We start from the raw sequence: 21,046 nt of genomic DNA on the forward strand, positions 1-21,046 counted from the left end.
CAGGGTCTCAGGAGAGCAGTGTGGCCAAAATGGGCTCTGCAATCTCAGCGTGGTGTTGGTATGCAGTGACCCCAACGAGGGCAGTTTGGGGCCCTTTTCCAAGGAGAACAGTGCACTGGGGTGCCCACAGTCAATGCATCTGAGCATCCTTCAAGGCGCTGATGGTGCTGCAGGACTTTGTGTTGGGCAGGGGTCCTCTCAGTAGCTGCATTCCCAAGGATGCCCGCAGCTTGGTGGCATCCCATCCTAAATATCCCCAGCTGGGAGAAGACTGAAAAGCCACCTACACGTGGGACAGTGCTGTCAGGTGAAGCAGCTGAGGTCCAGGAAGGCAGGTGAGATGTCTGCAAGTCTGAAGACGCGCGTTGGTGCCTCTGTGCTGCCCCGAAGCCACGACATTCCCAAACACCAGCCAAGGATGGGCCCAGAGACACCCACGGGTGCAAAATCGACCAGTCCCCACACTCCTTCTCCCCATACAATGCAATTTGGGGGTGCCGGGGTGGGTGATGGAGGGCAGGGGACCCAGCTGGGGAGTACCCAGGGCTGCTGGTGATGCAGACCGGAGGCAACAAGGATGTGAAGGATGCGTTGCCACGGAGACGGGTGCTGAACCGAGAGCGGCCGCGGGGCTGCGGGGTGACGTGGGCTCCTGGGTGAGCCGTGGTGTCCCCGGCGGCTGCCCCAGCCGGGAGGATGCTTCCCATCCGCTCGCATTTCCATCAAAAGCTGCAGCAAAACAGCCTCCCCCCCGCCCCCCCCCCCCCCCCACACACACACAGAGCACGTGTGCACAGACACGTGTGCTGTGCCGGACAGTTACCGCAGCCGGCTCCCGGCATCAGAGCAAGAGCCCTGGAGCCCGCTGGAAGAAAAGGGACCAGAACTGCTCAGATAAACCCCAAATGTCCTGCAGCAAGGATAGCCATGGCAGGACGCTGCTTGTGAAGTGCAGATTGCTTTCCTCGTCTTTAACAAGCTCCTTGGCTTGCCAGACCCACCAAATCTCCCAGCCCATGGCCCCACGGAGTGAAGGACATGGGAGATGAGCCCCTGGACCCGGAGACCCCCAAATCAGGCAGAAATAAGGAGTTTAACACCAAATACTTCTCAGAAGATTTGTAAGGTATCTGCCGTGACAGTGGTGTGATTGGAGAGGGCTTAAGGTGAGCAGGGAGGTGTGTGATGGAGCAGATTATTTAGGGATAACCCAGGTGCTAGATGAGAAGATTTGGGGGTTTTGCCAGGTGCAAGCCCACCTTACAAACTCTGGCTGGGAATGCTCGAGCTAGTTTTCCTTTTCTTTCATTAAAATCCACATTTTAACATTCCCATCCTATTTCTCAAAGCATTCAAGGGTGCTTCAAAACTCCTGCCTGACCCATCCGTCTCTTTGAGCAACCAAGGAGCGTCTGGAGATGAGAGAAAGGGTTTGCTGAGGGTTTATCCTACAAAAAGAGCTTTTTTGGGGGGGTGTGCCCCCTCGTCCGTTAATTTTCCCCATTGCTGTGGTTTTGTGGGCACAATGGCTTCTGCACCAGCTCGTAAAATCCCTGCATGGGAAATTTTTCCTCGCTCTCTGGACCACGATTCTAAATGATGCTGCTTTATTTACTGATGAATTCAATCAATTATCATAGCGCATAATTCACTAAGCTGCTTTCCCAGATGCTGTGACGTTGCCATGAGGGAGAGGAAAACATGTCTCTGCTCCAGATTTTTCATCTAAACAGCTCTTTTCTCATCCTGCAAAAAAAAGAAATGAAGCAACCCAAGCAACGTGGCAGTTCATTTCAGACCTGCAGGTGCTAAAATAATTACAAACTATTGGAATAACTGCTGTGGCCAGTGCAAGGCAGCAACAACAACAGCAATAAGAGTAAACCCAGTCCAGTGGGATTTGAGTGGATGCGGTGTCATGGGATGACCGTGCAGCCCCCTCTGTCACTTGGGCTTGGGGACAGGAGCTCTCGCTCTGTGCACTGCTGGCTGCAAAAAAATAGATTCATTGAGGGGTTTTTTTGGTCATTTCTTGCCTAAAAGTGCCATTTAAAGCCCCTCCCTGGGCTGGGGTGCAGTGCGTGGCAGGGAGCTTGCCCCCATCGTTAAAGCCACCCCGTAGCACCTACTTATCACCAAAAGAGCACACTCAGCTCTTGCTGGGGCTGAACGCAGCAGAAATGCTCCTTATCAGTGAGATTCCAGCCCTGCCCTGGGAAACGCCTCTCATAGAGCCACAGGACAGGGGTTTATGGTCAGTGGCAGGAGAAGGGGACATGCCGGCATGACTGTGTGTGTCCCTGCCCTCGTGGCACCAAGCAGGTTGGTGGGGCTGGGTGGAGATGGGAAAGCGATGGAGATGGGAAAGGGATGGCGGTTGGATTTCACCATGGGAGCTCCTCCAGCTCTGTCTGGGAGCAGCGCCAACAGCCCAAGGACGCGCTGTGACATTGCAAGTCCCCCAGAAAGTGGCACGCAGGGGGCAGCCGTCGGCTCAGGGCCCTTAAATGACAGCAGTGTCTTGGAAGGGTTGTAAATAAAAGCAAGACCCCAGAGGTTAGCCCCTGGGGAGTTCCCTGGCTGCAGTGCAGGAGATGAGACCAGTGCAGGGCACGTGGCCAGGAGCACCAGAGGGGAGAAGTGAGAGCCAGAAATCATCCCTTGTCCTCCATCACTTATCCTTTGTCCTCCATCAGTTATCCCTTGTCCTCCATCCCTCATCCCATGTCCTCCATCCCCCATTCCTCACCTTCCACCTACCCTTTCTCTCCAGCTGCTGCAGGGTGATGGAAGAGCCCAACATGTTCTCTCCACAACCATGCATCAACCCTCAAATATATGACAAAGTCCACGCTTTTCCTTTTATTTATTTATTTTTTTTCCCTTCCTTAATAACAGAAAACAATCCCAGCCTCAAGGCGAGCGAGCGTGACTGCTGTGGGTGCATTAATCATCTGCTGCACGTCCAGCGCAGGTTATCACTGGTGTTTATCCAAGCAGCTATTAAAATGGCCATAAATGAGCCTTCAGCCTCTTCGGAAAGTGATGAAGTGTTTGCACTTGCTGCGCCGATCTTATCGCCAGCCGTCCTCAGCTGAGCTCTGTTCCCAGCAAGGAGGAGAAGGTGGATTAATTGGTGCCAGGAGAAAAACAGGGAGCTGTGCCCTGTTCCAGCTGGGCTGCTCCAATCCCTGCTTTGGGGGAACCCGACTAGGATGGGTTTGTCCCAATGGGAATCACCTCTTGTCCAGCCTTTGTAGGATCCCAGGCAACTGGGACCAACCTTGGGGCAACTGGGACCAAGCCTGGGGCAACTGGAACCAACCCTGGGGAAACCGAGGCCCCGGGTGCTGCCTTTGGCACAGGGACGGGGCCAGATCCGGCCGTGCTGGGCGTGCTGCAGTCCCATAAAAACCAAATCCCTGCTGGGGGAATCAGCCAGAGGTGTGCAAAGAGGTCATCCCTTGGGGCCCTAAGCTGCACCCAACAGCCCCACTGGCAGCCACAAAGCTTTCAAGCAGAGCTTTTTTTCCTTGCATTTGGCAGAAAATTGTAATTTTGACCCGGGTTTGGGGTTTTGCTGGGGAACTGCTGTGGCTGGGGTGTTGGGCAGCTCAGTTCCCCCAGGGAGCCCAGGGTGGGTCTGGGAGCACTGTCCCCACCCCCAATGAGTCTGACTTTGCCAGCTGGGCTCTTGAAACACTCCTCTGGGGAGGCATCCTGCAAATTAGCATTTCTTAGCAATAAAAACTTCATTTGGGGGAGAAAGGAAAAAAACACAGAAGTGATGGGTTAGATCAGCAGAATGGTAATTTGATAAGCTCAGGCAGAGGCAGGGGAAGGGGCCAGCAGCTGGGGAAGGGCAGGAACTGCTGGTTTTATGAAGGATTACCGATTTAGTGGGCTCCTATTGGTCTGTGGGTGCTCAGTATCCACAGCATGTGCCGGGACCCCCAGAAAAAAAACAAACAGAGAAGCCCCAGGAGAGCCGGGGGTGTTACGCAGAGGGGACAGCTGGAAACGGCCACCACCAGCACCGGCTCTGCTCCCAGCATCACGGGGGGGATTTCATTACCACCAGCCACAGGCAGATTTAATAAACCCATTATGTCCCCGGCAACGTCGCTAATTAAAGAGCTGGTTACAAATCGCTGGCTAGCCCTGGGGAGAGGAGCATGCCTACCGTGGTGGCAGGGTCTGGGGTGTCCCCATGTCGGCCACCGCCGCATCCCCTTGTGCCCAGCAGGTTCAGGGGCCCATTGGCAAACATTTGGAAACATCCTAAAAGAAGATCCCAAGCTCATCCCCTTGGAGGGTTTTCTGAGGGTCTCAGCCCAGCCACAGAGGGGAAATCCTCCCTCTGCTCTGACCCCAAACACGGCTGACCCCTGCCATGGTGTGCAGCCCAGCGGCTAAAGGTTTGCAGTTTATGGCAGGTTTTATGGCTTAGATTAGCTCTGGTAAACCATTTACCAAACAATTTACCAAAGGTCTTGGGAGTTCAGGGAGGATCCTGCCAGCTGGAGACAAGTCAGGACTATGCCCAGGTACAAAACGGGCACGAGGCAAGACCCAGGGAGCTGCAGACCCGTTACGTTACCCTGGTCCAGTCCCTGGAAAAGTTGTGGAGAAAATTGTCCTGGGGGGTAGCGGGAGGCATTTAGAGAACAAAGCTCTTGGCAGGCATAGACAGGGAAGGGAAAAGCCTGCCTTGGCGATTTTATCTCTGTCCATGACAAAGTCACCCCCGTGGTGGATGGAGGGCAGTTGGTGGGTGCGATGGGGCTGGATTTTGGTAAGGTTTTGGTACCATCCCTCACAGCATCCTTCTGGACACATGGCCCCGCTGTGAGAAAGGTGGGTGAGGAGCTGCCTAGGCAGTGGGGCCCAAGGGGGACCTGGGTGCCCTGGCACCCAAGGGGACAAACGCCGTGTTGGGGTGCAGGAATCCCTGGCTGGTCAGAAGAGGGGATTCTCCTGCCATATTTAATGCTGGTGTGGCCTCACCTTGAATAGTGCCTCCAGCTCGGGCTTCCACAATACAAAAGGGGTGTGGAGGGCCTTGAAAGGGTCCAGAGGAGGGCAACAAAGCTGGTGCGAGGGCACATCCTGTGAGGACGCTTGGGCTGTCTGGCCTGGGGAAAAGGGGGCTGCGAGGTGCCCTCGCTGCTCCTTGGGGAGGGAAATGGGGGGCAGGTGTCAGTTTCTGCCCCCTTGTCACCAGTCTCTGCCCCTTTGTCACTGTTCTCTGACACCTTGTCACTGTTCTCTGCCCCATCACCGGTCTCTGCCCCCTTGTCACCAGTCTTCGCTCCCTCGGCACCGATAACAGGACACGTGGGTATGGTACAAGGCTGCACCAGGGAGGGTCAGACCAGAGTTTAGGAAAAATATCTACACCGTGAGGGTGGTGAGACACAGACACAGGCTTCCTAGCAAGGTGGTTGGTGCCCTGTGCCTGGCAGTGTTCAAGATAACGCGTGTAATAATGGGCCCTGGCTGTTGGTTTGCCCTGAAGTGGGCATCAGTAGGACCTGGTGATGTTTATAGGGCCCTTCCAGCTGACCCGGTCGATTCCATCGGCAGGAATTTGGCTGTGATAGCACCTGGTCTCAGGTCGCAGCAGCTCCCCGGCTGCATTTCTGCAGGGATGAGGGTTTGGGGCTCCTGCACCTGGGGCTCTGCTGTGGTGCAGGGACCAGACTTGGCTCTCAGGGTGCTGGGTTTCCACCAGGGACAGGGATTTCACTTGGTGGTGATGGTGGCTGGCACCACCCCAGGTGGATGAGTGCCCGATGCTAGGGGGAGGCTGGTGTGGAGCTGGGGGCTCTGGGGAGGGGTCTTTGCAGGCCGGGTGGGTAGGAGCAGCCCTGCAGGAGCCCCCAGCCCCTTTCTGAGGGAAGGGGCTTGTGTGGGACAGCCCTGTCCCTGAGCTGCAGGGCCAGGTCCCACCGGCTGCTCCAGGACCCGGCATGCCCCAGGTAGGTGCTCCAGGTCCCAGGGGTGCTCCAGCGCCCAGGGTGCTCTGGCTCCCATGGGTGTTCCACGTCCTGAGGTGCTCCAGGGTCCAGGGTGCTCCAGATCTGAGGGTGCTGCAGGGTGCTCCATGTCCTAGGGGTGCGCCATGTCCCCGGGGCGCTCCAGCTCCCAGGGGTGCTCCAGGTCTCAGCAGAGGCTCCAGGTCCCAGGGCGCTGCGCACCGCGGGCTCCTGGTGACACCTAGTGGCACCGTGTGACACACGCACACCCCACACAAAAATTGGGCTGGGGGGAGTTATGGGTTGCCCCCAACCACCCCCCACCCCCCTCCCACCTCACTGCCTCTCCCCTCCCAGGGCTTTTCTCTCCCGGGGGTGTCCCAAGGGGACCGCAGGATGCGGCCACTTGTGCCCGAGGGGCTCCCGGGGGAGCAGAGGGGGGTGGTCAGGGACACGTCCACGCCCCCCAGCCATCACCCAAAGCCCTGCCGAGGGCCCCACACAAGCCCTTAAACATCCCCCCTGATGCTGCTGATGTGGGCGCAAGCGATGAACGGGAGTTAATTACATCAAGTCCCTCATTAGTGCTGCTCGAATTAAAAAAACGACGGTCATAAAACTGGGGTGGGGGCCTGGGCTGGGTGGGGGCTGATGCCAGGTTGTGGGGCTGGGTGTTGGGAGGGGATCCCAGAATTTTTGGGGGGTCATTTGGGGGCTCCCCAGGGGTGGCTGCATCACCTGAGGAGCAATGGGGGTGGGGACACAGGCCCTGGCACAGCTCATGGGGGGGGGCGGGGGGAGTGGGCACGCAGCCACCAGCACACCCTGGCTGTGACTCAGAGCCTTGGGGACCGTCCCCGCCATTTTGCAGCCCCCCCCCCCCCTCCCTCAGTTCCTGCAGCCTCCCCAGCCCACTGGCGGTGCCACGGCACCCTCCTTCTGCAGCCAGGCTGTGGGGGGGGCTGTGGCGGGGGGCAGCCCCCCCCCCGCCTTGCCATCGCTCCGTTGCCTTGCCAACGCGGTGCTGGCCTTGTCCCTCGCTCAGCCGCTGTCACCACTGGGCCTGGCAGCACCCGGCACCTGCAGGTAGGGCTTGGGGGGGGGCACAGGGGTGGGGGCTGTGCCATGGAGTTTGGGTGTCTCCCCCCAAAAAAACCTTCCCCAAAGCATCACTCCTCCCTCCTCTGCATGAAACTGTTGTGGGGACCCTGCCCCAAACAGGGATTTTGCGGGGGACCTCAGCCAGAGGCCACAGTGAGGGGCTGCTGGGCTGTGTGATGTCTCCACCCCCAGTACAACATGGGGGGGGGGGATTAAGCAAAGACCCCCCCCCCCCCCCCGAGTAAGGGGGCTTTGGGGGAGGATTGGGGGCCGCCCTGGGTGGCTGCAAGGGGACCCCGTGGCACGGGGACAGGCAGGTCCCCATCACGGGGGGAGGACACAGGGAGGGGGCAGCATTTTCTGGGGGGCGGGGGGTTACCTGCCGTGCCACTGACCTGTTGCTTCGGCGGGGGGGGGTTGGGGGGGGCGGGGGGATGTCTGCTCACCTCTGGCTCTGCTGATGCTCGGGGTTGTTTTGTGGGCTGAGGACAGGTCATTTTGGGGGCTAAGGGGCCGCTGCTGGTCCAAGGGGGGCTGGGGACGGGGCTGTCCCCTTGCAGCATGCCAGCAGCACCCCGATGTTTGAAGCTGGTGTTTGAGGCTGCGCTCTGGGACATGGGTGCTCTTCTGCCAGCCTCGAGGCCAAACGGGGCAGGACGGGGCCCCAAGGGTGCCACCGGCAGCGGTGAGGATTTTGGGGTCCCACTGTGTGACAGGGAGGGGGCCCTGCCTCCTGTGGTCCCCCCCACCCTGCCCTGCTCCCTGGCGTGTCCCGCAGAGCCTCGGTGGCCCCGGGCGCTGGGGCTGGACGCTGGCAGGCGACATTTGCAGTGAAACCTAATGGGATAAACCAATTCCCCTAACCCACTTAGCCGGCTGATCCAATAAAGGTGGCTGGGAATAAAGTGTGTGCGTGGTCTTAATGCATCCTCCCCCCACCCCGTCCCCCCTGTGCCCCCGGTCCTGGCAGTGCTCTCTGTCGCAGCCCGGCCCCCAGAGGCAGTGGCAGCAGGGACGGGGACAGAGGTGGCCCTGGGGCTGCGACTTGGTGGCCCCCACGGACGGGCAGCAGGAGTGGTGGCCGTGCTGGTGGAAGCGGCTCAGATCCCCGTGGGATAACCCAAGACAAAGAGGGTGCAGGTGGGTCATGGGGGCCTGGGGGGGCAGATCTGTGGCGTCCACTGGCACTGGGGCTTGCTCAGCCTCCTGTCCCCAAGGGCCACCGCTCTGGGGGCCTGTGGGGCCCTGAGCAGCATCGCTGGTCCCTGTGCTGCTTTTCTGTAATAGGGGTTTGGGAGGGTGCTGTGATGGGGATGGAGGGTGGGGAGATGGGGGAAGGATGGGGATGGGGAGATGGGGATGGGGGGGAAGGATGGGGATGGAGGGATGGGGGGAAGGATGGGGATGGGGAGATAGGGATGGGGGGGAAGGATGGGGATGGGGAGATGGGGGATGGGGATGGGGAGATGGGGATGGAGAGATAGGGGGAAGGATGGTGATGGAGGGATGGGGAGATGGGGGAAAGGATGGGAATGGGAAGATGGGGAGGGAGGGATGAGGGGAGGATGTGGATGGAGGGATAGGGAGATGGGGTGGAAGGATGGGGATGGGGAGATGGGGGGAAGAATGGGGATATAGAGATGAGGATGGAGGGATGGGATGGGGGTGAGAGGGATGGGGATGTAGGGGTGGGGATGGGATGGGAGGGACAGTGCAGTTGGATGGCTGGGGCAGGAGAAAGGGGGCAGAACAGATGGGGCATGAGCACAGGGATGCTGGGGGCAGGAGCAGCTGTGCAGGGCCAGGGGGGCTGGGGCAGAAGCAGGGCTGGGAGCGCAGGGAGGGGACAGGAGAGCAGGGACAGGGTCTGAAGGCCAGGAGGGCAGCAGGAGGGGACAGGAGGGGACAGGAGCCAGCAGCTCAGGGCCGGGCGTGCCGCGGCAGCCGGGAGCCACCCCCGGGCGCAGGTGACGCAGCGGCACCAGGAAGCGTCGGGGGCCCCGTGGCAGGTGAGGGCCGGGTGGGTGCTGCTGCTGCGGGGTGGGCACCACAGCCACCAGGGTGGGCACCGCAGCCACCGACCCGTGGCTTCGCTGCCTTCCCTCTCTATCCCCACAGGCCGGCATGGACGGGGCTCCGCCATCCGCCAGCCCCGCCGGGCTCTCGGCATACGTGGCCGTGTCGCAGCTGCTGGGCCTGACGCTGCTGGCGGCCACGGGAGCGTGGCTGGGCCGCTACCGGGGTGGCGTGGCCTGGCAGGGCCAGCTGCAGTTCAACGTCCACCCACTCTGCATGGTGCTTGGCATGGTTTTCCTCCAAGGTGACGGTGAGCAGGGGCCGCGGGGAGGGCGCTCGGCCATCCTCATCCTCCGGCAGCCTTCAAAGCCCCCTGAGGTGCAGCCCCCCCGGTGCCACTGGGATGGGAGGTGAAGGGGGCAGAGTGGTGGTAAATGAAGTTGGGGAGACACTCTGGCCAGCCCCACACCTGTGTGCAGCACCCCAGGGAGATGGGGGTGTCCCAGCGAGGTTGGGGGGACCCTCAGGTGCTGCCCCAGCACTCACCCACCCTCTCCCCGTCAGCTCTTCTGGTCTACCGGGTGTTCAGGAACGAAGCCAAGCGCTCCACCAAGACCCTGCACGCTCTGCTCCACGGCCTGGCGCTGGTGATCGCCCTCGTGGGTGGGTGCTGGGGCTGGGGGTGATGGGGGGGGGGAGGGGGGAACCGGATCCGGCCCCGGCGGTGTAACGGGCTCCTTTCTGCAGGCATCGTCGCGGTCTTCGAGTCCCACCGTGCCAAGGGCATCGCCGACATGTACAGCCTGCACAGCTGGTGCGGGATGGCTGCCTTCGTGCTCTACCTTGTGCAGGTGAGGGATGGGGAGCCCCGGCACCCCTGGGGGGGGGGGGGGGGAGGGGCAGGTACAGGGCCCCCAGCACCCCCTGACACTCCTGCACCCCGCAGTGGCTCCTGGGGTGCGGTTTCTTCCTGGCCCCCGGCGCGTCCTTCTCGCTGCGCAGCCGCTACAAGCCCCAGCACATCTTCTTCGGCATCGCCCTCTTTGCCCTCTCCATCGCCACCTGCTTGCTGGGCATCACCGAGATGCTGCTCTTCAACATCAGGTGGGTGAACGACTTGGGGGGGGGGTGGGGTGTTAATAGCCCCCAGCCCCCCCCCCCCAAAAATGCTGCTCCAGCCCCAGCCCCGCAGGGCAGTGCCTGGCCCCTGCCCGGGCTGAGGTTCTGTGGCTCTGATCCCCCCCGAGCGTTTCAGTTCTGCTGCTGCTGAGTCACTTCCAGATGATGCTTAACGGGGGCCGCATACTGCTCAGCTTCTTCTTTGCTCCTGGTGGGGAACGCAGCAAGTGCTGCCGCCTCTCTGCTGCCAGGTGTTTGCAGAAACCCCTGGGAAGCTTGGCTGGAGGACACGGGGATGTCCCTGTCCCCTGAAAGCCCACTGCCCATCGGGCTGCAGGCTGGGGTTCCCCCTTGCCCCAGCACTGTGGGGACACGGCCACGGGGCGCCCCCAGGAGCCCCCTCCCTGTGGCCGGGGGAGCTCAGCTGGTGGGGGGGCTCTGGGCTGCCCATGGCCGGGTCTGTAGGACTGTGCCCCCCTTCTCCCTGCTATCACCCAAAGCAAGCAGCAGCCTCACTTCTTGCTCAGATTTGGGGGCAGGGGACATTTCCCGGTGCCCGTGCTCAGCTTTGGGGCCACCCCACCTTCCTCCAGGAGGACAAGGATGAGGATGGAAGGGGTCCCAGCCAGGGCAGGGCCAGGCCACCCACGCCCCAAGGCTCGAGCATCCCTCTCCGTGCCCGCAGGGACTCCTACAGCCAATTCGTGCCCGAGGGTGTCCTGGCCAACACCGTGGGGCTGCTGCTGGTGGCCTTCGGGCTGGTGGTGGGCTACGTGCTGACGCGGGACGAATGGAAGCGCCCGCCGCTGGCCGAGGAGCTGGCCCTCTCCATGGACTTCAAGACCCTCACGGAGGGCGAGAGCCCCGGTGGCAGCCAGTGACAGCCCCAGCTCCCCTGTCCCCAGCAGGGGTGGGTGTCGGATGTCCCTGCGCCCCGCCACCCATCTTCGTGCCCGGTGCCGGTGGGCAGAGCCTTTGCTCGGGGCTCCGTGCAGCTCCCAGGACCCCCCCCCCCATGCACCCCGAGCATCCCCTGACCTGCGTGGGGACGGAGTTGCCGCTGCACACAGGGTCCCCAGGCTCTGCCCTGGTGACCTCAGGCTGACAGCCTGCATTTCCCTGCCGTGAAGCTCCAAAGCCCAAAGCCCATCCCCATTTCTTTACGCCAAATGGATCTGACGGTGCCGATCACGAAGATTTTTTTACTTGTTTTCAGCCTGCACCCCTCCAGTGTGGCCACGTGCCGGGGCTGAGGCCACCAAAGGTTCCCAGAGCAACGTCAGTGCAACTTTAATGGGTTTGTGTTCCCTTCTTGTGCAATGTGTTGTCTGCAGAGTGGATGCTCCTGACCTAATAAATATTTGCAGCTAACCCTGCCCGGCTCCCATCTGTGCTCATCATTTTGGGTACCTGGGGTGTTGGATCAGCCCCTCTGCCCCCCAGGAGCTGCGAGGCTGAGACATTTTGGGCAGCAGGGTGGGAAAAACACCAGTCCGCAGGCAGCTTCCAAGTGTTAACCATTTATAAATAAGTACATTTTTTTTTCATACATACAGTTTTCATTGTACAGATTACAATCTGTATACATTGGGGTGGGGGGGAAATGCATTCTTTTGAACTTTTCACATCTATCTCACAGCTCACATGTACAGACAAGAAAACTCTGCTCAAGCAAATACAGCAAAGGAAAAAATATGTTTTCTTCTTTCCTTATACATGAGAGGCGAAGGCCTCCGCTGTCGGCAGGGGTTGCTCTCCCCACTGCACAATATCACAACTGTGTGGTGTTCAATATATCAGTAGAGAGAACAGAACATGCATTGAATAATATACTGTACAGAGAAAGTCCTTTACATCAGAATTATAGAAAAGCTAAAGGAAAATTAAGTGTCTTAAAGATCTTCCCAGCAAGTGTCTTCAAGGATGGCAACCAGGGAATTGTACAAATCACAAAGTGTGTATACTGTACATGTTTGTACCAACTCAGATCCTCTTGGAAGTGAAGACAGAACAGAGACAAAACGCTGAATGCAACACTATGGGAAAGAAAACGCCGGACAGGAATGACACCTGCGGTGCTGGAAGAGTCCACACGAGTCTCTGGGTTAGCGGTGCAGCGACAAAATGGACGTAATGCACACGGCGCTGCTCTCGGCTTGCTAATGGTGTCTGGAGAATCAGTGCACACGGCAAGGCAAAGGTGAAGCGAGCGAATTTCCTGTGCCTGAGGCTTCCCCACCCAACCGAATAAGCCCCCGCGTGCTAAACCTCCGGGGGGGACCACCTGGAGCCTACCTGCCTCCCTGGAGAGCGTCACCCAGAAGGGACAAAGTCTTTCTTGCAAAGCTTGAGGGACTACAGAGACCAGGACGCAATGGTGGCGGACAGGACCCGGCTGCTGACTCCCCAGTACCGCGACAGCTAGAAACTTAGCAGGAGGGAAGGGTACAGCGGATCTGTTTGGTGTCCGTTCGCTTTAGTGGTGACGATCGTGTTAGCTTTGTTTTCTCTTGGGTGGATCTGTAACAGTCCCAGTGAGATCCAGCTGCAGTCAGGAGTTGGACACGAACGCATCTTGCTAAATAATTGAGCCCTTAGTGGTTTAGAATTAGAAAAAGAGTTTGATTGAGTGAAAATCCAGCAATTATCCAAGCAAATCTGAAAAAAGCAGATTGACTTTCACCATTGTGCTTGTGTCCAAATGCACCCCACCAGACTTCGCGTCGAGCAACCAGAAGGGAGCGAAGGCATTTATCTGCAGAGGTCCCCGCACCGCGCCGTGCCGCAGCAGGGACAATAGCTCTTACCCTAAGCCCTTGTTTAAACACTGTTAATCCCAGCAGAGGAGTCGTCTGGAACCCCCCCCAAAGACGAATCAAAGTACAACCACCAAAGACCTTGCAACAGATGACCCAGGACCCACCTTTGCAACGAAGGTGGAGCACGAGCAGGCACGCTGGCTTGCTTGTTTCTCGAGATAAGGCGGAGCTGGCACTTCGGTTTTAGCTAGACTTCTTCTGGGTAACCCTGAATAGAGAACAACCTTGGTACGGGGGGACTGAATCGCTGCAAATTTCATAGCCACCCTGGTTCAGGACCTAACCCAACTATGGCTTAGGTATTTGTTATATGCACACACACGTTTACACTAGATAAGCAGTTTTCTTTACAGCCACGCTAAAGAAGAACGCAAAGGTCAGCGCTCGGATGAAGCCCCTGCACCGCAGGTACCCAGCAGCAGCCTTCGCCCTCCCGTGCATCGAATCAAAGCAGCAGCACCGAGGCGGTGGCACCAGCTGCATTGTGCCTTTACCTTCGGAGACAGCCTCCAAGGGCCTCATCTTTGGAAAATTTTTCCTTTTCCAAGCACTTTATAATGATCTCTCGACTATTTTCAAAGCCCTTAATGCCATTCCTAAGGTGGCTGGTACAGAGAGCAGCACAACCTCCCCACCCAGCAGGGCTCCCTGCCTCCAGGACAGGAGCATCTTTCCCCCTGGGACACAAACCAGAACCGGAGAAGCCACACCGCGATGCAGCAGACACCGATGCCCCGAGCTGGCAGATATTTCAGCTCTGCGGCACATCCAGTGCCGAGCAACCGCGTGCGGAGTGTGAGGGACATCTGGTGGGTACTGTGGCTAAATACAGGTGTTCGCTCCAGCATCGCCTACCGAATACGCCCCAAGAACCAAATCTGGAGGGTTTCAGCATCACCAACAATCTGGTTTACTTGGTGTACCCGACGAGTCCCACTCGCTGCCAAGGCAGGGGCTCGCGGGTGGCACCAGGGCAGCCAGGGGAGGGGATGGAGGCACCGACTGGCAGCAGCATCCCAAATGTTAATTATTCAAAGAGGCTAAAGGCATAGCACGGACGGTCGATACAGCGCAGTGTCTTTAAGGTCTACATCTAAGATGACACAGCAAAGGGACGTCGGGTGAAATCAGGGCACTTTACAACAGGACCACGCACGACTGCAAATATGAAATGACCTCTGCTTTTGTCCATGCCAAACCTGAATCGTGACATTGAGGACACATGGGACTGCGAAAGGAGCAGCTTTTCCAGGGAGAGGTGTGCTCCTCGCCCGCCCAGCGACTACAGCAGCAATCAAGCCTCAGCTGTCCCTAAGAGAATTGCTGGGGAAGCGCTTTAAAACCACTGCAAATAATTTTGTGTTTAAAAATTACTCCATCTGTTGATGCTTATATACAAGAGTCAGTTCTTGTGCTATAAATGTTATGATTCATTGCTTTTTTCTTTTTTGAAAAATACACTAAGAGACAAGAGTTGTTTTGCTATTTTCTAATGAAGACACTACTCACGCTTAAATATCCAGTATTTATCATAGTAACAAATTCAAACAGTAAAGTGCACCCATTTACAGAGAGAACAGATGGTAAACCATTAGTGCAAGAATCCTGTGAAAATGTAACACGTGGTCTTGTGAAAAAACCTGCATGCTGCAGTATTTCAGCATTCATTCATCTTAGTGGTAAAAGTGTGAGCTGTTTCGTTGTTCCCTTAAAACACCTTCACGAACCCAAAGTTACACACAGAAGTGCTGCTAGGGGACATCTCGGGAGTACAGTACTGGAACCACATGGCAGTGAATAGCAAAGCAAAGCACAGGCAGTTCTTACAACGCTCTCCTCAACACGGACCGTCCCGTTGGCATCTCAGCTGAGAACGCCGGCTTATAGCTGTAGCATGTCTCACTCCACCGTACAAAATAGCAACGGGGCTGAATTTGGTTACTTTTCCCTTGCAAAGAAGCAACTCAAGGCAGAAAGCCACTCACTCTTTGGGAAAGCAGAGGCAGCGAGGCTTTGAGCAAAACGACTGATGCTGCTGCAGACCCACGGATGCATGTTGCTAGCTAGCTAGGCGTGCTGTACATGGAGGGAAAGAAATCAGTTATTCCTTGCAAAGCAGAACACACCACTTCCAAAAGAGGAACAAAAACCATCGCATCCCTTCCAAGGAGAGCAGCAGGGCGTGCACCGGCGGCATGGCCGCGGGACCCGCGCTCCTGAGGGGTCTCTGAGTCTACAGCCTGCTCTACAGCCCTATAAGAAAACAAAGGTCAGAGCCGAGCCGCACTTGAGAAGGAAAACGCCAACCTCAATACAAATACTGGCTTGGACAAATACAAAATAGCCAAAACAGCGCAAGCATCTCCAAAGCCTGAAGAGGAAAACCCCCCTGAATACTCGCAACGTGTCTATGAGACACAAGCCCCCATCATCCCAAGGTACGCGCGTCCCGGGTTGGTCTGAGCAAATGAGGCGGTGAGATAACGACGAGATGTGCTGATCCATGCGCAGGACAGCCCGACCACAGCCAGGGTTTGCTTAGAGCTTTGAGCCATGTCCTCAGCTGGTGTAAATCAGCGTCACTCGTCTACACCAGCTGAGGCTGGGCTCTGCAGTTTGGTTCAAGGAATTTTTCAATCTACGGCTGGGTTCGCATAGCCCTTTGGAAACACCGAAAGGTATCGCTCGCTCTTCCTGCTCAGCACCAAATCCCTTTTGCTGTTAGGAGTTGATATGGGTGAGATTCATTCAGCATTGGGCAACAGGCACTATTTTTGCTTTAAAACAAGCTACACGTTTATCGCTCTCCCCCCAGCTCGTCTGACCGTTTGTCCTTGGTAACTGAAAAAGGCAGATTACAAAACAACCAGCAGTAAATGAAGCATCCCTCCAGCCCCCCCTCAAATTCCAGAGAATAACTCAAAAATTCAGTAAAAAGGTTTTTGGAAGCGTCCCCTGCTTTTCACGCTGTCTTGACGTGATTTGCATTTGATTTAAAAAAAATAAGAGAAAACCAGCCAAACCCCCCAAATGTCCTGAAACAGAGTGCATAAATAAATTATAAATATCTCTCTTTCAACTACAGGTCCTTAAGGAGCAAAACATCCTCTGTACCACTTGCAGGTACGGAACAGGGCAATTGCTTTCCAGGATTTTGGGAATGGATCCTGCAGCTCTAAGGAAGCAGCATTTCCCTTAGAGGGGTGCAGCCCCGCTCCGGCACGGTGTCCCAGAGCAGGAGCACGCGGAGGGGAAGTGATGCTGCCGAAGGACTTGGCCACCGTTACCTCCTCGGACCCTTCCCGTCTCGGGCCACGATGCCATGTTACGCATCCCATCAAAACAGAAAAATAAACTGCAGTTTTCCTCCTTGAACAGGATTTCCTAGTCGATTTTTTTTTCCTCGTGAGCCAAAAAATTCCCCCAAACTAAAACCAAACAAACCAAAACCCCACAAAAACACCAAAACCAAACGGAAACCCCAACATTAAAACTGTCCTGGTGAAAACGCAGTGTTGTATGTGTGAGGTGCAGTCATCTGCTACTGGTGTGACGAAGTTGTTGCAATCCCAGTCCACGAGAGGCTTCTAGCCAATTCCCTTGGCTGCTCAAAACACGTACAAAGGGCCAGCTTTAATCTCTGCAAACCTGTAAAATGCCCCCAGAGCAAATCAACGTTGGGGCACCTGGAAGGTAAACTGCAAAGTAGCAAAGCATCTCGTGATCCCCACCCCTTCGGGCAGATTACGCGGTGAAATAACAAATACAATTCCGATTAAAATTCTACAAACCAGATGAAGCAGGATGGTGACTGTGCATAGCTACTTCGCGTTAGAGCAAACGACGCCCTGCTCTGCGCGGGTCATTCGCTCTTCGTCGGCAAAGAGACAAACGGGCAGAGAAACAACCCGGCTGGCACGGGGACCTGCGGACGCGGCCTCTGAAAAGGCTCCTGGGATCCCTGCTCTGTTCCCACTAGGAATTTTCATCAGAATTGTGTAAGAGCTCATCGAGACAAAAGAAACCAATTTAAATTGAAACGCGATTGTCTCTTGAAAAAGAGCTGGTTACCTCCCACTGCGTAGGGGTTATTTCTGGACTACCCCACACCACGTACTAAAATATCCTGGTTGACAGCTGAAAACTGAGGGAACTTAGCTGGAATTGGGCAAATGATACTGGCTTGGCTGATGTTGGCTTCACAGTCAGCTGGGTAACAGAAGGGCTGGAGCACGTGCATGGCTGTTTGACCACCACACAGAAAGTACCGGAGAAACTTGATCATGTAGCTACCAAAGAGAAACAAAAATAATAGTAATAATAATATGCATGGAAATCAAGCTTGGAAGTGTGTGCTGAAAACATAAGGGTCTTACTCCAACAAGCGTCTTTTACACATTAGACTCCACAAATGGTCTCTTTGGTTTGATTGGGGACGTCTGCCCTTGCCTGGAGTCCCTGGAGAGCTGCCTGTACAGGTTGTCCTGGTAGGCCTGCGCTACAGGCAGTGTCCTTGCCACCTTGACGTCGGGGTACGAGGAGGCTTGGGTGACTCTCTCCAGGAGGTCTCCCCGGGACCCATTGGCCAGCATCCCATGGGGGCTGTAATAGTCTTCCTCTAGCAAATGGCCATTCTGTGCATTGTTGGTTTTGTTATAAAAGGCAATGTTGCTGATCGACGAGGGTGGGCTAAATGATTCTGGCTGGGGGAGATTGCCAGGAGACGTAGGACTAATTACAGTATCCACAGACGACACAGCCCAGGTCCGGTTCTGCTGATGGAGGTGGGGGTACTGCTGAGTCCGAGCGGTTTTATCTATGATTCCCATGAACGGTGTGGTCCGGGAACGTGCTGGCTCGCTGGGGTAGCCCCCCTGCGTGGGAGAGACCGGAGAAAGTTCATCGCACGACCTGTCATAGGCTGGCTTGAGAGGGATCTCCATTTGCTGGATCGAAGCAGATGGGCGGAAGTTGGGAGTCAGGTTGGAGGTGGATGAAATGCTATTGCTGGAAGGAGAGAAGCGGAGGCCAACACTTTGGGAATGAAGCAGCGGCCTCGGAGTCGGTGGGTGAGGCTTTATTTCACTGGGGTTAACCGTAATGGGCCTTCTAATGAGGTGAGACACGTCCGGAGAGCCAAGCTGGCTGGCGGGAATGGAGGTCCGCTCCAGGTCAAGCTTCGAGTGACACACCGGGTAGTAGGAAGCAGACTGACTTCGCCCAATCTGGGGTGTCTGGCTGTATCTCATACCCCCCCTGTAAGCCGAGGACGGCCTCTGGGGAAGATCTTCTTTAGCCAGGCCTCCGTGCTGACAGATGGCTCCCGCGCTGAGACTGGCCTGAACGTGCTGCACGGGTCTGCTGTCACCCACGATCCCCCCGATGGAGCCCTGGTAGACCAACCTGCTCTGACTAACCCCCATCTCCCCTGACGCCGACTGGTATTTGCTGGCCATCGAGTGGGCCACCTGGCTGTAAGCACCGGTCGGAATTACAGTACTCGAATGCACGGCAGAGCTGGGCTGGTTGCTCCGGACGATCTGGGCCTTCGCTGGCTGCAGTCTCAGGCCCTGCTGTGGCACCGCCACGGGCATCTGGGGCATCTGGAAGGATCGCTGGGTCATTTTGGACAAGGGAGACTTTGGCCGACCGGGGAGCTGGCTGACGCCGCTAGGTTCTTGCTGATAACGGACTGGGGAACCGGACTGGGACCTATAGACGCTCATGCTTTCTGCAGGGGGGCTGGCACGGTACTGAGGGCCTCTGCGGAGAGGAGAAGGTGGTGGGCTTTGATATTCTTTCCCTTGGCTTCCAGCGGGAGGTGGGCTGAAGCGGTAAGAGGAGCCCTGGTGCGCAGGAGAAGTGTGCGGAGGACTAGGTCTGTAATGGGAGTTTTGGTGTGTCGGAGACAGAGCAGGAGATGTGGACTGGTACCCTTGCCTGGTCGGCGAACCCACGGAGCTATTGGACCTGAAATCAAAGACCTGATGAGAGCCAAGAGGCGAGCCAGAAATATAGGCAGAGTCCCTGTGTGCAGGGGACGGCGGTGGGCTCTGGATGATGGGCAGCCCTTGGTTTGGCCTGGACTCTGTCTGCAGGCCAATGGAAACATTTTCGACATCCTGCTCAAGGTATTCCTCCTCAAAGATATCCTGCACGGAATACAGCTCTTCGTGCTGGGCTTCGGGTTCGGGCTCCACCGGGAGCGGTGGCTGCTGCTGCTGCTGCTGCTGCTGCTGCACCTGCCTGCACTCCTCTTCCACCCGCATCAGCAGCCGCTGGATCTCACGGTTGTTTGGACACAGCTTGATGGCCTCGTTCAGGTCCTCCAGGGCTGCTGAAAACTGCCTGCTTGACAAAGGGACAGAAATGAGAACTGAAATTACTCTGGATTTGAACAGAGCCGTTCTCGGAGGCTACCGAGGGTTAAGTGGCTTGTCTGTTTTACTGAAGGAGACGGCTGCGACCGCTACAGCTGGATGCCTCTCTGCAACTCTGCCTTACGTGCCTCCCTCGGATTTATTTTAGCCAAACTGAAGGAAAATACCGCCAGCCATTCTGGGGGAAAAGGGGAATACAGTTCTGAGATGGCACAACCCAGACTAGCAAAAATGCCTGTCCTGTGTAGTGCATGATACAGGCTTATTAATTACTCCTCACAGCACCACCGTGAGCTCTGCCCTTGTGTTAGCAAAGGGGAAACCAACACATCAGTAACTAGCAGTCCAGCTCACCATCACTGTAAACAAGTGCAGCTTTTGTTGCAACTGCTTACAGCAGTGAAAATTTAGCTTGTGACTGCCGCCAAGACCACACAGCGTCACGGCTGGCTCCAGGAGCCAGGGTTCCCGTGGGTCAGCACTTTAGGCAAGGCTGTCTCCGCAATTTTGCAAGGGATTTGGCTAACTTCTTCAGAACAAAGGAGCCAAGCAATGCTAGCAAGCCTGCAAGCCCCCCTGGGCCAGCTTTGCAATGGCAAGGCTAGCCTGTGAGGAGTAAAGGAAGGTGGGGATTCAGGGAAGGTGGTTGTTGTTTACAGGGACACTGTTCGCTTCTGAGCAAAACCATCTGTTTGTAGGTGAGCGTGACCTGGGGGATGATCCCCTGCCTTGGGCTGAACGTGCAGACACCCTGCTTTGCTGCTCTGTGACAAAGAAAAACTCCCCAGCACCTCCCAACACCAGCTCAAGCTTTTGCAGAACCCATTCAAAACCCTGGGCAAGAAGGAAAAGCCACATTCCCCCGACTGCGCTGACCTCAGGGGTGCTGCTGTGCACAAACAGGGAAATAAATAAGAAAGGCCAAAGTGATAACGGTTTCTGGTGGAGAGACCTGGGGAGAAAAGGCTGCTTGTATGTGTGGAGGCTGATATCATCTGGAAAGCGACCCAGTTTTTACGCTTCCTTAAAGCAATTTGGAAACAATGGAGAGGAAAACCATTAAAGGAAAGGCATGAGGTCAGCACAGCTCAGCCAGCAGGACTTCTCTGCAGAACACAAGGTCACGGCTTCACCTCCCACACCAAGACCCGGTGGACCTGGCAGCACGGCCTCAAGTCAGCCAGCAGCCCCGTTACACGTGTTGGCTCCAGCATGGAAGGTCAAACCGTGGCCTTGCCCGCTGGGCTGCCGTGTGTACACAGGTGGGCTTCACAAACCTCTGGCTGCTGGCGACTCCCTGCACTGCTGTGCAAAGCGTCCCGTTTAAAACTGGGACTCGTGCAATGACAGCATGCCCAGCCCTCGAGGGCAGGACTCCAAGCCCTCCTGCCCATTTAGGAACAGCATTGATCAGTTTTGAAATGAATAAAATCTCCTATTTTCAGCTTTCGGGGCAGTGAACGAGGGCACCCCCTGGGCTCTGTCTGAGCTGCAGAGAAATGCCAGCGCTGCATCGCCCCAGGAGCTGCCTGCAGTGCTCTGAGCCCAAACTATGGCTGGATCACAGTGGCTGGCATGACCTGCACAGGCACTGCACGGCTAGTCATCAGCACTGCCTTGCAATGTGTGCTGC

General features: G+C 56.7%; 2 protein-coding genes across 28 annotated transcripts in view; one reads left to right on the forward strand and one right to left on the reverse strand.

Moving 5' to 3' along the window:
• Positions 1-6,880: 6,880 nt before the first annotated feature.
• Positions 6,881-11,606, forward strand: LOC121059751 (cytochrome b561). Of its 4 annotated transcripts, XM_040536908.1 has the most exons (8): positions 6,883-7,064; positions 8,050-8,219; positions 9,198-9,405; positions 9,660-9,758; positions 9,843-9,946; positions 10,042-10,199; positions 10,900-11,124; positions 11,431-11,605. In XM_040536908.1, the coding sequence occupies exons 3-7, from the start codon at positions 9,204-9,206 to the stop codon at positions 11,093-11,095; spliced, it is 759 nt and encodes a 252-aa protein (XP_040392842.1). In that variant the 5' UTR covers positions 6,883-7,064; positions 8,050-8,219; positions 9,198-9,203; the 3' UTR covers positions 11,096-11,124; positions 11,431-11,605. The 4 variants fall into 4 exon arrangements, with proteins under 4 accessions (XP_040392840.1, XP_040392842.1, XP_040392839.1 ...); XM_040536906.1 differs by having other exon boundaries at positions 6,881-7,064; positions 8,065-8,219; positions 10,900-11,606; XM_040536905.1 differs by having other exon boundaries at positions 6,884-7,064; positions 10,900-11,606.
• Positions 11,607-11,722: 116 nt separating this feature from the next.
• The window catches only part of TANC2 (tetratricopeptide repeat, ankyrin repeat and coiled-coil containing 2), a 283,000-nt gene continuing 273,676 nt past the window's right edge, over positions 11,723-21,046 (reverse strand). For 21 of the 24 annotated variants that reach the window (XM_040536497.1, XM_040536498.1, XM_040536515.1 and 18 more), the window contains one exon: positions 11,723-19,384. In XM_040536497.1, coding sequence (XP_040392431.1) covers positions 17,425-19,384 — 1,960 coding nt within the window. In that variant the 3' untranslated portion in view covers positions 11,723-17,424. The remainder of the gene's footprint in view (positions 19,385-21,046) is intronic. The other 3 variants (XM_040536514.1, XM_040536506.1, XM_040536504.1) reach the window with 1 other exon arrangement.

The sequence above is a fragment of the Cygnus olor genome, chromosome 25, assembly GCF_009769625.2.
Source record: "Cygnus olor isolate bCygOlo1 chromosome 25, bCygOlo1.pri.v2, whole genome shotgun sequence".
Taxonomy (NCBI): domain Eukaryota; kingdom Metazoa; phylum Chordata; class Aves; order Anseriformes; family Anatidae; genus Cygnus; species Cygnus olor.